The following is a 16,663-nucleotide window of genomic DNA, read 5'->3' on the forward strand; positions in this document are numbered from 1 at the left end:
CTGATGAATGGATAAAGATCTGATACCTGTGTGTGCGTGTGCGCACATGCACACAATGGAATATTATTCAGCCATGGAAACGAATGAAATCCTGCCATTTGTAACAACATGGTTGGAGCTAGAGAGTATAGTGCTAAGTGAAATAAGTCAGGGAAAGGCAACTACCACATGATTTTACTCATGGAATTTAAGAAACAAATGAGCAAAGGGGAAAAATAAGACATCAAAAAACAGATTCTTTTTTTTTTAAGGTTATTTTATTTTTTTAGCAATCTGTCCACCCAGTGTGGGGCTCAAACTCACAACTCCAAGATCAATCTAGTTACATGCTCTTCCAAATGAGCCAACCAGGTGCCCTGGACTCTTAATTATACATAGCAAACTGATAGTTACCAGAGTGTGGGGGGATGGGGGGATGGGTTTACTAGGTGATGGGGATTAAGGAGAACACTTGTGATGAGCCCTGGGTGATGTATGGAAGCTTTGAATTACTATATTGTACACCTGAATGTTAACTAATTGGAATTAAAATAGAAGCTTAAAAATTTCAGGGCTTGAAAGATACCATCAGGAAAGGCAGACTACAGACTTGAAGAAAAACCTTTGCAACACATGTATCAGACAGATTAGTTATATCAGGTTGTATGAGGACCACTTACAGCTCAATAAACTAAGAAACAGTTCACAGAAGATTTGAAGAGCTCCTTTATAAGATGGTGAAAGAAGGGCCACAAGCATATGGAAAGATGCTCATTGTCTCTAGTCATCAGGGAAATGGAAATTAAAATCACTATAGGATAATACTACATGCCCAGGCTAAATTTTATAAAGTTTACTGTACCAAGGCTGTGGACCATCCTTCACTGGTGTACAGTGGGGGCTATGTAAAATTTAGGTATGATACTTTGGAGAAGAGTTGGGCAGTTTCTTTAAAATTTTAATCTGTGCCTACATTACGACCCATTCATTCTACCTGACCATTTACCCAAGAGGAATCAAAGTTCATATCCACACAAATATTTGTGCAGAAATATTCATAGCAATTTTATTTGTAATGACTGAAATCTAGAAATATTCTGTTACAAGCGAATAAAGTACAGTTTATCTCCACGATGAAATACTATTTAAATACAGAAGAATAAATCAATAAGGAAAAGAGGATTTTTTAATGAAAGAAGCCAGACGAAACATTACAGTGACTGAAAGAAACCAGATTTTTAGAACACCTATTGTATGATTCTATTTATGTGTAAATCTGAAAAATGAAAATCAGTCTATGGTGACAGAAAGCAGATCAGTGGTTGCCTGGGGACAGGGTTTGGAGAGAGATGGATTTCAAAGGAGCACAAGGAAATTTTGAAATGATGAAATATTTGTTACCTAGATTGTGATGATAGTTTCACAAGTTTTAAATATATGTCAAAACTCATAGACCCCACTAAAAAGGACAGTTACTGACCAATATCCGTGATAAACTTGGATGCAAAAATTTTCACCAAGATACTAGTAATAGAATCCAGCAGTACATTAAAAGGATTATTCATCATGACCAAGTGGGATTTATTCCTGGGCTGCAAGGGTAGTCAACATCAATTATTGTTATATACCACATTAATAAAAGAAAGAACAAGGACCAATAGATGCAGAAAAAGCATTTGACAAAATACAGCCTCCTTTCTTGATAAAAACTCTCTGCCATGTAGGGATAGAAGGAACATACCTCAATATCATAAAAGCCATGTGCAAAAGACCCACTGCAAATATCATCCTCAGTGGGGAAAAGAGCTTTTCCATTAAGGTCAGGAACACGGACAGAGATGTCCATTCTCACTATTGTTCAGCGTAGTACTGGAAGTCTAGTAGTAGTCTGACAACAAAAAGAAAAAAGACATCCAAATGGCAAAGAAGTCAAATTTTCATTCTTCACAGATGACATGATACTCTAGGAAACCCAAAAGACTCCCCTGCAAAATTGCTAGAACTGATAGAGGAATTCAGCAGAGTGGCAGGTTAGAAAATCAACACACAGAAGTCCGTTGCATTTCTATATACTAAAAATGAAGCAGAAGAAATCAAGGAATCAATCCCAACTGTAATATAGCTAGGAATAAACCTAACTAAAGAGGCAAAGAATCTGTACTCCAAAAACTATAGAATACTCATGAAAGCAATTGAGGAAGACACAAAGAAATGGAAAAATGTTCCATGCCCATGGATAGAAAGAACAAATATTGTGAAAATCTCTATGCTACTCAAAGCAATCTACACATTTGGTGCAATCCCTATCAAAATAACATTTTTATAGAGCTGGAACAAACAACTGTAAAATGTGTATGGAACCAGAAAAGACCCTGAAATAACCAAAGGAATATTCAAACAGAAGACCAAAGTTGGAGGCATCACAATTTCAGACTTCAGGCTGTAGGCTGTATTACAAAGCTATAATTGTAAAGACAGTATGGTACTGGCACAAAAACAGACACATTTTATTCAATGGAACAAAATAGAAAACCCAGCAATGGACCTATGGTCAACTAATCTTTGATGAAGCAGGAAAGAATATACAATGGAAGAAAGTCGGTCTCTTCAACAAATGGTGTTTGGAAAATTGGACAGCCACATCCAGAAGAATGAAACTGGGCCATTTTCTCACACCATACACAAACATAGACTTAAAATGGATGAAAGAGGAGAGCCCCGGTGGCTCAGCAGTTTAGCACTGCCTTCATCCTGGGCATGATCCTGGAGACTCGGGATCGAGTCCCACGTCGGGCTCCCTGCATGGAGCCTGCTTCTTCTGCCTGTGTCTCTGCCTCTTTGTCCTTCTGTGTCTCTCATGAATATAAATAAATAAAATATTTTTAAAAATGGATGAAAGACCTAAATGTGAGATAGGAATGCATGACAGTCCTAGAGGAGAACACAGGCAGCAACCTCTGAGCTTGGCTGCAGCAACTTCTTGCTAGACACATCTCCAAAGGCAAGGGAAACATATGAACATTGGGACTTCATCAAGATAAAAAGCTTTTGCACAGCAAAGGAAACAGTTGACAAAACCAAAAGACAACCTACAGAATGGGAGAAGATATTTGCAAATGACAGATAAAGGGCTAGTATGAAAAATCTATACAGAACTTATCAAACTCAACACCCAAAAAAGAAATAACCCAGTCAAGAAATGGGCAGAAGACATGAGCAGATGTTTCTCCAAACATGACCTACAAATGGCTAACAGACACGTGAAAAAATGTTCAACATCACCCGGCATATATTTAAATGAAAAAACCACAATGAGATACCACCTCATACCAGTCAGAATGACTAAAGTTAACAAGTCAGGAAGCAACAGATGTTGCCAAGGATGCGGACAAAGGGGAATTCTCTTACACTGTTGCTGGGAATACAAACTGGTACAGCCACTCTGCAAGACAGTATGGAGATTGCTTAGAAAGTTAAAAATAAACCTACCCTACCACCCGACAATTGCACTATAAGGTATTTATCCAGAGGACACAAACAGTGATTCAGAGGGGCACATGCACCCCAGTGTTTATAGCAGCAGAGTCTACAACAGACAAAATATGAAAAGAGCACAGATGTCCATCAACAGATGAATGGATAAAGAAGATGTATATATACACACTGGAATATTACTCAACCATCAAAAAGAATGAAATCTTGCCATTTGCAGTGATATAGATGGAACCAAAGGGTATTGTGCTAAGTGAAATAAGTCAGAGAAAGACAAATGCTATAGGATTTCGTTCATGTGGAATTTAAGAAACAAAACAGAAAGGGACACCTAGGTGGCCCAGTCAGTTAAGCATTTGCCTTAAGCTCAGGTCACAATCTCAGGGTCCAGGGATCAAGCCCTGAATCAGGCTCTGTGCTCAGCAGGTCATCTGCTTGCCCCTCTCTTTCTCCACTTGCCCTCCTGGCCTGTGCTCATGTGTGTGCTCGCTCTCTCTTTCTCTCAAATGAATAAAATCTTCAAAAGTTAAAAAAAAAAAAAAAAAGAAAAGAGACGAATATAGGGGAAGGGGAGAAAAAATAAGATAAAGACCGGAAGGTTGGGATGCTTGGGTGGCTTGGTTGAGTGTCTGCCTTGCGCTCAGTGTGTGATCCCAGAGTCCCAGGATCGAGTCCCACATTGGGCTCCTTGCATGGAGCCTGCTTCTCCCTCTGCCTGTGTCTCTGCCTCTTTCTCTGTGTCTCTCATGAATAAATAAGTAAATCTTAAAAAAAAAAAAAAAAAGAAAGAAAGAAAAGAAAAACAGGAAGGTAAACTACAAGAGACTTTTAACCATAGGAAACAAACAGGGTTACTGGAGGGGAGACGATGGGGAGATGGGGTAACTGATGGGCATTAAGGAAGGCACCAATGGAGTGAGCTGTAGGTATTCTGTGCTACTGAAGAATCACTAAATTCTATCCCTGAGGGATGCCTGGGAGGCTCAGTGGTTGAGTCTGTCATTCAGCCCAGGGTGTGATCCCAGGATCCGGGATCAAGTCCCACATCGGGTTCCCTGCGAGGAGCCTGCTTTCCCTCTGCCTATGTCTCTGCCACTCCCTGTGTCTCTCATGAATAAATAAATCTTTTTTTTAAAAAAATTCTCCTGAAACTAATAATATAGTATATGTTAACTAAATTGAATTTTAAAAAATATTTTATTTATTCATGAGAGACAGAGAGGCAGAGATATACGCAGAGAGGCAGGGAGCCTTCATGTGGGACTTGATCCCAGGACTTAAGGATCACAACCTGAGCCAAAGGCAGAGATGTTCAACCACTGAGTCACCCAGGTATCCTCAACTAAATAGAATTTAAATAAAAATTTAAAAATACATTAGGTCAGAACTTCATATAACAAACAACTTTTATGTATGTACAATTTATTTGTATGTAAAATAGAAAAATAACTCCTATCAATTTCAGGGTAATGCTGACTGAAAATCCTCCAGAAGTTCCTGTTTCTTCCAGAGTAAATGCTCACATCCTTCCATTGGATTACAAGGCCCTGTACCATCCACTCCAGCTTTACTTTTTGAGTATCTTTTTTGATGCTTGCCCCCCACCCCATCTTTCTGCTCACCAAACTGATAGTTCCTCCAACTTATAAAACATGTTAGGTATGTTCCTACTACTAGATTATCCAATACATAATTCCCTCTGCCTTGGGAACTTTTCTCTCAGATACCCTCCGTTTTCTTCACCCTGCCTTCTTGGACCTACCCCAACCAGCCCTCCCTCAGTACTCCTGATTTTTCCTGTTCTGTTTTCTGTAGTATTTATCACCTTCTCTTCTGCAGTTAACGTATTTACTGTAGTTTGTGTTTATTCTGTTTTAATCACTAGAAGTAAGCTTCAGCCAGGTAGGGGTTTTTGTCTTCTGTTTAGTTTACTTATGTTTGTGCCTGACAGAAAATAGACATTCACGAATATTTGTTAAATTATTAGGATGCCTAGGTGGCTCAGTTGGGTAAGCATCCAACTCTTGGTTTCAGCTCAGGTCATTATCTCAAGGTCATGGGATTGAACCCCACATCCAGCACCTTGCTCTGAAGGGTCTGCTTCTCTCGCTGTCTCTCCCCCTCTCACACATCCTGCCCCTCATTAAAATAAAAATGTTTTTTAAAGATTTATTTATTTATTCATGACAGACACAGAGAGAGAGAGGCAGAGACACAGGCAGAGGGAGAAGCAGGCTCCATGCAGGGAGCCCAACATGGGACTTGATCCCCGGCCCCCAAGATCACACCCTAGGCTGAAGGCGGCGCTAAACCACTGAGCCACCTGGGCTGCCCAAAATAAATCTTTTTAAAAAATGTTTGTTAGTGTTTGTTTATTATTGTTTTTCCTGCTATTTTTGAAGCTTAATATTGTTTTGTATTTTCATCTAGGATTTTTTAACTTTCATACTTATTTTATCAAAATCTAATGTAAACTGAACTGTCCCCTTTCCTTACATATATAAGAACTTAGGGCACTTTAATTCCTTCCTTTTATCCTCTTTTACCTCCTAACTCATGATACCATTGTTATGTTCTAAAACTTTTTATTTTAATCTGGCAATTTGTTAGTATTGTTTTATGTAATATTCATTTAGATCAAACCATACGTAACTGTAAACTCTTAATCCTTACAACTCAGATATGCTTCTGGGTTCACTTACCTTCTGCCTGAAGGATATCCTCTAGTACTCACTTAGGGAAGTCCATGATAACATATTTGAAGTTTTCATCTGCTCAAATATATCTTTATTATGTTGTCAGTTTTATTTTATTTTTCTTTATTTTTTTTAAGTTTAGATTACTAAAAAGTAATCTCTGCACCCAATGTGGGACTCAAAATCATGACCCTGAGATCAAGAGTCACCTGCTCTCCTGACTGAGCTGGCCAGGCGCCCCTGCTGTCAGTTGTTTTTTTTTTTTTTTTTTTTAAGATTTTATTTATTTATTCATGAGAGACACACAGAAAGAGGCAGAGACATAGAGGAAGAAGCAGGCTCCCTGTGGGGAGCCTGATGCGAGACTCGATCCCTGGACCCGGGATCATGACCTGAGCCTCAACTGCTGAGCCACCCAGGCGTCCCCCCGGCTGTTCAGTTTTAAAAGATACTTTGCCTTCCATAGAGTTCTAGGAATATATAAATATAAATATAAATATATATATGTCTATTATCTTCATTTAGTATATTAAATCATTTGATGATATTCTGGTTTTCTTTTTTGTTCTTAGGAAGTCAGGTGTATCAGCCTAACTACTGATTTTTTCTCTCTGGCTATTCTTCAGATATTTTCTTCGTCTTTGATATCCTGTAGTTTCAGTGTAATGTATCTGTTTAAGAATTATTTATTCTGATTGGAGCTTCCTTGGGCTTCTTGATTCAGTGGATTGTTGCCTTCCAATGATTCTAGAAATTATCTTTCCATATATTTCCCTTTCTTACTGTTTTTATTCTTTTCTTATTTTGTAGAGCTTCAATTTGACCTATTATACCCTCTTACTCTATTCTGAGTGTCTCAAACTTTTTTTCATATTTTCTATTTCTTTATCTCTGTAAGCTACATTCTGATTAATTCCTTAGGGCCTAACTTTGATTTTACAAATGGTCTCTAATCTGTTGTTAAATTGGTCCAGTAATTTAGAGTTTAATAATTGTGTCTTTTGTTTCGAGAAATTTTTTTTTTAAGTTATCTCTTGCTCAATAGATATTTTTTCGCATATCTTTTATTTCTTCAAGTGTACTATTTTAAAGGATGCCTGGGTAGCTCAGTCAGTTAAGTGTCTGCCTTCTGCTCAGGTCATGATCCCAGAGTCCTAGAATTAAGTCCCACGCCAGGCTCCCTGCTCCTTGGGGAACCTGTTTCTCCATCTGTCTCTGCCTCCCTCTCTCTTCTTTCTGTCTCTCATGAATAAATAAATAAATTGTAAAACAAACAAACAAAAAATTTAAAAACATACTGTTTAAAATTTTCATCTGATAATACCTGTGTCTGAAATCATAGCATTTGTTATTTGTCTCTCTCAGACTTTTCTTTCTTTTCTTTCATTCTTTTTTTTTTTTTAAGTCATGTATTCATTTTACCTAGAGAATGAATTACATGTGTTATTTGAGGCTTGAGATCATGGTATGCTTCTCCAGAGAGAATTTGCTTATCTGCAGCGTTCAAGGGTCTATGTTTAGGACCATTTCAGTCTAGATTCACAACTTTATTAATTTTATTTTGGACTCCTAAATTTGAGCTATAAATTGGCAGAGCTTTCTTTTGGTTAGAACTTTTCAGAAACTTTTTTGTCCCTTCTCTGCTAGGCACAAGGCACCTTTTCTTGCAATCTTCTCTGAGGGTGAGAAGGGTAGGTTATTTGAGCATACACTTCTAGATTAATGCCATAAAGGTCACCTGTTGACTTCCTTGGGCCAATCCTGGAATTTTCATCTTGTCTACTACCCCATGAGACTTAACAAAACCAAAGCTCAGTTTTTTAGGGGTTAGGTTTTTGACCTGGTTATTCTTTATCATCTTGTCAGCTGTTTGATTTTTTTTTTTTAAAGATCTTTTCACTCTTTCATCAGGCATTATCTGCATTCAAGTTGGTCTGTATTCTTTAATCCACTACTGTATTCACATTTTTAAAAAACATTATGTTGGTGCTTTTTTTTTTGTAGCATATACCCTTTGTAATATTTTAAATGGCTCTGTAGATTGGACAGTGACTCGTGAGTTATTTAATTATTCTTCAATTTAGATATTAAGCTTTATTCTTCAGGGTTTTGCTATTATAAATATTACTGACAAACTGATTTCATTGGTAAAAATGTTAACAGTTTTTATTGCCTTTGTTTCTTTTTGTTGATACATTTTCCAAATGTAAAATATCTTTTGGTCATTCAAATCTTGAGCTGTATAGTCTTTTCATAAGGATACTAACTCATTGTCTAAAGGTTACTTTGCTAAAATAATTGTTTCTGTTTATTTGAGGAGTGTATATTGGAAACTATCAGTGATTCTTTGTAAAAGTTTAACAGATGTTCTTATCATATTTTACTTGGAAGAAATTACTAAAATTTATCCTTGTTAATTGTTTGCCAGTTCTTTTATTCATCACTATTTAGCGTTCTGTGATACTTACCTCAAGATTTTTCCTTATTTCTCTAAAACTTAGTACTACTAGTCTTCTGCCTAATAACCTCACAAGTCCCCCCATAGCCATCTGTATTAGTTTTTTTGTGTTTTAAAAATACCTCCTTTGCCCTTCCCCCATCTCAGTGGTTTACAACACTTAACATTTATTTCTTTCATACCACTGATATTTATGCAGCTGTGATTCAGTTCTTGCAACACACTTTCACGTGTGATGTGCTCCAGGCCTAGGCTGAAAGTGTTAATCTATTTGAGAAGTGACATTCTTGTGGCAAAGAGTAAAAAAATAGGAGAGTTGGTATAAACCCATAGTGCCTCTTGAAGCTTCTATATAGAGAGGTGGTATATGTCTGTTTGTGTACTCATGATTAAGTGCAGTGGGAATTGCTTAAAATATGGCAATGGGGACGCCTTGGTGGCTCAGTCGGTTAGGCATCCAACTCTTGATTTTCAACTCAGGTCATGATCTCAGGATTGTGACATCAAGCTCTGCATGGGGCTGGAGCCTGCTTAGGATTTTCTCCCCATCTCTCTTTCTCTTTAAAAAAAAAAAAAAAAATGTGGCACTACAAGTCACAATACTAGCCAGCATTATGTTGTGGAAGGGACAAGTAAATTCTTGTCAACAATAATATAATCTATTATATCTCTTATGTTTAACTTACTGGCATAAATTTTCATAATTATTCCTATCCATATTGAAGCCTCTTTGTGAAGTCATCCTTTATGCCTTAAATATAGTTATTTGTTTTAATAATGGATCATTAAAAAAAAGAATCATTTTACCTGTGATTTTGACACACTTGCATGTAAGTTACCATTACGTTCTTGTCTGCTTTGTTCATTGTTTCCTCAGCACTAGAAAAATGCTTGATTCACAATGTGCTTTCAGCAAATGTTTCCCTTCTTATTTCATCATTTATTCTGTCACTTACCTCATTTTTTTGTATCTTCATCCATTGTTTTTTCTGTAAACTCCCTAAAGTTTCTTAATGACTATATTTTCTTGAATTATTTTAATAAATCACAACTACATATTTGACAAATTCTGTTAACTCTTTTTAATGAAGAGAATAAGTTTTTTGAGTTTTTAACTCCTCTGGAGATTATAGCCTACGTATTTCTTTCCATGAAATGTTCATCACTCTCTCATTAAAAAGAAAAAAACAACCCTCCCTTTGACTCTTCTTACTATTGTTCTAAAACTGCTTTACTTTTTATATTTCTCATTCTCTTTTGCCTCCTTTGATCCCCTACCCCTTTTAAATGCTATTCCTCTAGATCCCGGAGGGTAATAATTCACTGTTTTGTTTTTTCTTTCTAAGGCTGTTGTCTTTCTTAGAATTTTCTTCTTCCTTCCTCTACCACTTAAGTATATTCATATTCCCAGGTTCTATTTTTAACTCTCACCATTTCTTGTCTTCTGTTGTATGTATTTATTTTTTAGAGAAAAAAAGTGGAAGTGGGGGCAGGGAGGAGGAGCCAGAGGGAGGGAGCCAGAGGGAGAGGGAGAGAGAGAATCTTAAGCAGGTTCCATGCCCAGCACAGAGCCCTGATACAGGGCTGGATCTCTGGACCCTGAACTAAATCACAAGTTGGACCCTTAAATAACTGAGCCACCCAGGTGCCCCATCTTTTGTCATTTTTAGTGGAACTCTCATTCCATACGATTTTCACATTTGTTTCTATATAGATGATTTACAAATCTGTGTCTTAACACTAGTTTTTCTGAGTTTGCCTTATTTCCACTTGTGTCCTGCCATCATCTCAACCTTGATATGTACAAAAAAACAAATTGTTTCCTATTAGTATTGATTCCTCCTGTTGGAGTTAACTCCTGTTTTTGTTGCTGGTTCAGTCACCAGGCTTTTGAATGGAAAAGGAAGAGTACCAGCACTTGTTTAGCATCTAGTATACAGCAAGAATTGTGCTTTTCAATTACGTAATGTCTACCTCAAGTTTTACCTTCTGAGAAACCTTCAGACAATCACAGAGGATCCTCTATGATGCCTCCCTGACTACTTAACAGTACATTTCTGTTTAAGCTACTAGATCCTCAGTATATAAATCTCCTATAATTCATAGTTTTTGTTTGTAAGCCTTTCAAAAATAAGGATTTTTATTTCATACTTCTTTTCATCAGCACTGTACCCTCTAGGGACAGTACATTTTCATAAGTATTTGACAGTTTTCACAGAGAAACAGTGCTCTCAATAAGGGCATGAATCTCAACCTCAGTAACAAAACTAAATCAATGAAAATGAAATAACTAATAACTCAAAACTAAATAGCAGCTAAGCTAGACTCTTGAACCTAGTTGAAAGGGGCAGAGGCTCTTTACTTCTACATTAAGGATCACCTGTTAAACAAATCTTTACTCCATAACAATGTCTCTTTGTCAATAATATATCGTCATAAAGCCTTTTTATATTGCTTTGATAACCATATTTATGGAAGATAGAATTATTTACTTTAGCTTCTCTTCCCCATTAGGTGCACCAGGTATAATTTCTTCACCCTATGCAGGGGCTGCTGGATTTGCCCCAGCCATTGGATTTCATCAAGCTACAGGTAAGTTTTTAAAGTTGAATTTGAAACAGTTTTGTAATATCTGTATGTTCTAGTAACTTATCAAGATGAAAAATAGTGCCATATTAGAAGAATTTACAAAAAAAAAAAAAAAAAAAAGAAGAATTTACAGTAAAAGCATTATGTGTATTAGCCATAGAAGTGGCTCATTGTGTGATGCACAGCTTCCTTGTCCTTACAAATAATTCCCTGTGGTTTCATTCTGAACCCCCAGGTTCCAGTATATGTTCTGCATCATTTATACTTCTTATTGGCACAGATTACTATAGGTTGCTATATTAAGTAACCTCGTATTTGTCTTTTAGATTCCTGTAGAAAATGTATGGACTGCTTTTGTCTTTGCTGATAACCTTATCAATTAATTGCATGTTGAACAGACCTGGGTCTTACTTACATTTCTGTTCTTAATGCTTTTGATGGCATTCAGTACATACAATGCAGTCAGTAAATACTTGAATTATTTTTTAAAGATTCTATTTATTTGAGACAGAGAGAGCGGAAGTGGGGGAGGGGTAGAAGGAGATGGAGAAGCAAACTCCCCATTAAGCAGGGAGCTGGATTCAGGACTCTATCTAAGGACCCTGAGATCATGACCTGAGCTGAAGGCAGACACTTAACTGCCTGAGCCACCCAGGCACCCCAAATTATTTTTTTAAAAATTTTATTCATTTATTTGAAAGAGAAAGAGCATGAGTAGGAGGAGGGGCTGGGGGAGAGGGAGAAGCTCACTCCTCATTGAGCAAGGAGTCTGACTCAGGGCTCAATCCCAGGGTGTTGAGACCATGACTTGAACCAAAGGCAGACGCCCAACTGACTGAACCACCAAGGTGCCCCAGTAAATATTTGAATTAATAAATACTTACTATGCAACTTTCTTTTTTTTTTCTTTTTCTTTTTTTTTTTTTTTTTTTTTTACTATGCAACTTTCTTATGTCACTAATAGGTCCAGAGGATTGCCACAGTGTATACATGCTGTTTATTTTAGGGGATATATACTTTTTAGCTAATAGAAATAATTAAGAGATAGCAGTTAGTTAATAGTTTGATAATGACTTTCTCACTCTTTTCCAAATAGTCAACAAAATGAATTTGATCATGATTTAAGGAAAAGAAAAAAATTACTTTGTGGTTTTTCTCTCTAGCGCCTAAAGAAACACTGAGGGTGGTGTTTAGAAGAGTGACATAGTGTGCAGCCTGCTACACATAGTACATTTCCCGTTTCCACCGATTCAGGAGTGTAACTGTATTTCACATTGCAGCCCAGCTGCTTTCTGTCAGTACTCTGTATCTTCTGTCCCTCCAGTTTGGGGAATTTTAATTCTTCTTTCTTTGGTGGAGAGGATGACTCAGGGCTCAATCCCAGGATGTTGAGACCATGACTTGAACCAAAGGCAGACGCCCAACTGACTGAACCACCGGGGTGCCCCAGTAAAAAGGAAAGAGTAATAAGGTTGAAAGTTTTATGTTTTTGGTGGTTTTACGACCTTTTAAATCTATGTTTAATTAAATGAATATTCTCCCTATTCCACTAAAATGAAGGCATTATATATAATTTTTGTTTGTTTGAAACTCCCCAGAGTTTAACTGATAAACATTTGGAAGTAGTGATATATGGTTTCTTTCATTTAGATACTAGTTCTTTTTGTCACACACTATGTGTAAATCACTGTAGATGGTAGGGAAGAGAAGAACGTACCCAGAGGGCACCCCTGAGCAGGATGGGTACACACACAGACCTATACACACAGGTGCTACAAACCCCGCAGGGTAACAAAGTTGTACTATTGATACGTAATAAACCTACTGAAGTCATTCAGAAGTTACAGAGTTGGATTGAAGGGACATGGGAAGAGGCCTTATGAAGGGCCATCGAATAAATTTCACGGGACGCCTGGGTGGCTTAGTGGTTAAGCGTCTGCCCTTGGCTTCAGGACCGAGTCCCACGTCGGGCTCCCCGCATTGAGCCTGCTTCTCCCTCTGCCTGTGTCTCTGCCTCTCTCTCTCTCTCTCTCTGTCTGTCATGAAGAAAATATAAATTTCATAGAAAAGTATCCAGCCTGAGAAAGTAGACTGCAGAGTTTTAAACTCATCAGGACGTTGGTAGTAGTGACCTTCCAAGATCATCAGATAGACTGGTCTGAATAAACTATATTGCTTTTAATTATGTGATTTGTGGCAAAGTGGCTAGACCCTATTATAAGGAACTTTGAGCTTAAAGAATCAATAAATATCATTAAGAAGCTGGTTCATTTTACATAAGCTAGAGATTTTACCTTAACTAAACTGAGAACATAAATAATGGTACCTTCCGAAAGAGTGTACTGTTTTAAGCATAGTATGTAGTGTCAGTATTCTGGTATTACAGAACTTGAAATAATTCTGGGATACCTAAGAGAATAGAGAGCTCTGAAAATTCTTGCTACAGAAGAATATTGAACTCTCTAAATCAATTGTTGATGGTTGTAATATTCATATAACACTTTATAAAGTTACAAAATGCTTTTCTTATATAGAATGTTATATATTCTGCATGCTTGTTATAGGTGTACAATTCAGTAATTTTTATTAAGTTTACAGAATTGTGCAGCCATTGCCACAGTCCACTTGTAGAACATGTAATACTTCTAGTCACAAATACAACTTTTGCTGAAGGGCTTTTTTTTTTTTTGAAACAAATGAAAAATTACATCTGCCTTATAGGGATGTGCTGGAATATATCTCTCTCAAGAAACGGATACTTATAGTTGATACACCTTCCAAAAGCCTCGGCTGTAACACCAGTGAATTCATTGCTCTGCAAAATACTGTGTTAGAAATAATAGAGTATTGAGTATGATGATGTCAAAGAATAAGGAACTTGACTTCTAGATTAACTGTGTAGAGCAGGGAACTGGCCTTTGATATCCTTATGGTAGCTTTGACACGTTTTCTTCTATATTTTTACTTTCATCTTCATTTATTTACTTAAGTTATATCCAGTGTTGTAATTCCCCAGATAACCAGTACATGAAATGCTTTTGATGTTTTAAAAAGGAATATCAGTCCCAGCTGTTCCTGGAGCTCTGGGCCCTCTCACAATCACCTCTTCTGCTGTCACTGGAAGGATGGCCATTCCTGGGGCTGGTGGTTTACCAGGAAATTCTGTTCTGCTTGTCACCAATCTGAATCCTGATGTGAGTTGAAAAGTATTATTTAATTGTAGTCTTTCAGGAGACGGTATAGTAGTTTCTGGTCTAGAGTTGTATTCAAATGAAAATGTTGATGTTTGTCTTAAGAAGTTTTATTAAAGTTCATCACTAGCATATGTAGAAGAATCTCATAAAATCAGTGCTTTAAACAAAGTCAGCTGCTATATACAAATGAATTTATTTTAAATTTTTACTTAAATTAGACACTTATATTTTGTATTATCCTTTTCAAACAGCTTATCACACCACATGGGCTTTTTATCCTATTTGGTAAGTTCTTCTTTGCTGTTTTAATGTCTGATGTGGGTTAAACATATTTCATCTTTCAGTAATGTTTATCGATTATTTGTCTGTGCCAAGTACTGTGTTTGACACTGAGGATGGAGTAGAAAATAAAACTTAGTAAGTTATTACAGTTAAAATAAAGTCTTATAAAAGGGAAGGAGAGATTGTAATGGGAACATGGAGCTGGGAAACCTAACCTAGCTTAGGGAATCAAAGGTGGTGTACCAGTAGAAATGATAGTTAAACTGACTTGTGAAAAATATGTAAGCATTAGCCAGACAGAAAGGAAGGGCAAATGTCCTTTCACAGATAATAGCAATGGGCGAGAAATTCTTGGAACATGGAAAATGAAGGAAGAAGTGGTTGAGCCTCTCCCCACCCCGTGAAAGTGTAGGGGAGAAACATGTTGAAGCTGAACAGATGAATATGGGCAAGGTCATAACAAAGTTTGTAAACTAAATTAAGGAGCTTGTTTTTTGATCTAGGAACAGTGGGAAACCATTGAATAGTTTTAAGCCGGGAAGAGGCCTGATGAAATTCAGGTTTTAAATAATGAGATTCAGGTTTTGAAAGGTCTCCAGACCTTCTAATACTGTTCTTCTCTCAGTTAAAAAAAATTTTTTAGCATATACTCTTAATTCATATATGATCATTTATAAACTTTGTCCATCTTTTACTGTACTCATGTACAGTATAGTATGTACAAATATAAGAGCAGTGGGATAAGTAATATTCTGCATTGTAAAAGTTTTTATTGATGAAAAATTTCATAAAAACTTACTTAACATTTAGTAGGAATTATGATTTAATATGCTTCATTATTTTCAAAAATCTTTCCATTTTGATTTAGTATTCCCAGATCTGATTCCAAATTCGTTTTTAATACTTGATCTTAATGGTTGTCATAACTGAAAAAGATAGCTCATGAAGATAAGTGATTTAAGTGGAAATGTTTCATTGTCACTTAGCCTAATTAATTCTGATATTAATCTTTCAGTCTAATTCACTAATATTTTGTACTTTATCTAGAAAAGTTCCATTTTTCTTTTTCTTTTTTTCTAAAGATTTTATTTATTTATTCATGAGAGACACAGAGAGAGAGAGAGGTAGAGACACAGGTAGAGGGAGAAATAGGCTCCACGCAGGAAGCCCGACATGGGACTCGATCCTGGGTCTCCAGGATCTCGACCTGGACTGAAGGCGGTGCTAAACCGCTGAGCCACCCGGGCTGCCCGAAAAGTTCCATTTTCATCATTAAACCAGTTGATGTTAAAAACTGTTACATTAGAATATTTCTTTAACAAATGAGGTTAAAACTCACCGGTACTCTTTATTTGGAAGTCTGAATAGGTTAGAAAATTGTTTCAAATTTTGAGTGGATAATAGGTTTTTTTAAACAGTCTTTTTGAGATATAATTTAGTCGTACAGTTTACCTGCTTTTAGTATATAAATCATTGATTTTTAGTCAATTTACGTTGTTGTACAGTCATTTATACCAGTCCAGTTTTAGAACATTTCTGTCACCCCACAGAGATCCTTCATACTCATATGGAGTTACTGTGAAAGTTTTTATTCATGACACATTCATGTAATTATCAATAACAAAATTAGTATCAATGATAAGTTTTCACATGTCTCTTTAGTAGCTGAAGTACATTTCTTTCTAAAAGTGGCTAATTTCTTACATCTATCACCTTCAGCTTGGAGAACAAATTGTATGTGTTATTTTTTTTAAAGAATATCTATTTTAGTCACTCATCATTTCTGAGAAGGACAGCAAATTTGAAATACTTATCTTTTTGTTTTAAATTTTAAAAGTACCATTCAGGGACGCCTGGGTGGCTCAACGGTAGGGCGCCTGTCTTCGGTTCAGGCCGTGATCCCGGGATCCAGGATTGAGTCTCACATCGAGCTCCCTGCATGGAGCCTGCTTCTCCCTCTGCCTCTGTCTCTG

General features: G+C 36.7%; 1 protein-coding gene across 15 annotated transcripts in view; it reads left to right on the forward strand.

The window, feature by feature from the left end:
- PTBP3 (polypyrimidine tract binding protein 3) overlaps nt 1-16,663 on the forward strand; it is a 123,058-nt gene that overhangs the window by 96,722 nt on the left and 9,673 nt on the right. For all 15 annotated transcript variants that reach the window (XM_072727697.1, XM_072727699.1, XM_072727701.1 and 12 more), the window contains 3 exons: nt 11,140-11,217; nt 14,269-14,408; nt 14,660-14,693. In XM_072727697.1, coding sequence (XP_072583798.1) covers nt 11,140-11,217; nt 14,269-14,408; nt 14,660-14,693 — 252 coding nt within the window. The remainder of the gene's footprint in view (nt 1-11,139; nt 11,218-14,268; nt 14,409-14,659; nt 14,694-16,663) is intronic.

This window comes from Vulpes vulpes, chromosome 12, assembly GCF_048418805.1.
Source record: "Vulpes vulpes isolate BD-2025 chromosome 12, VulVul3, whole genome shotgun sequence".
Taxonomy (NCBI): Eukaryota; Metazoa; Chordata; class Mammalia; order Carnivora; family Canidae; genus Vulpes; species Vulpes vulpes.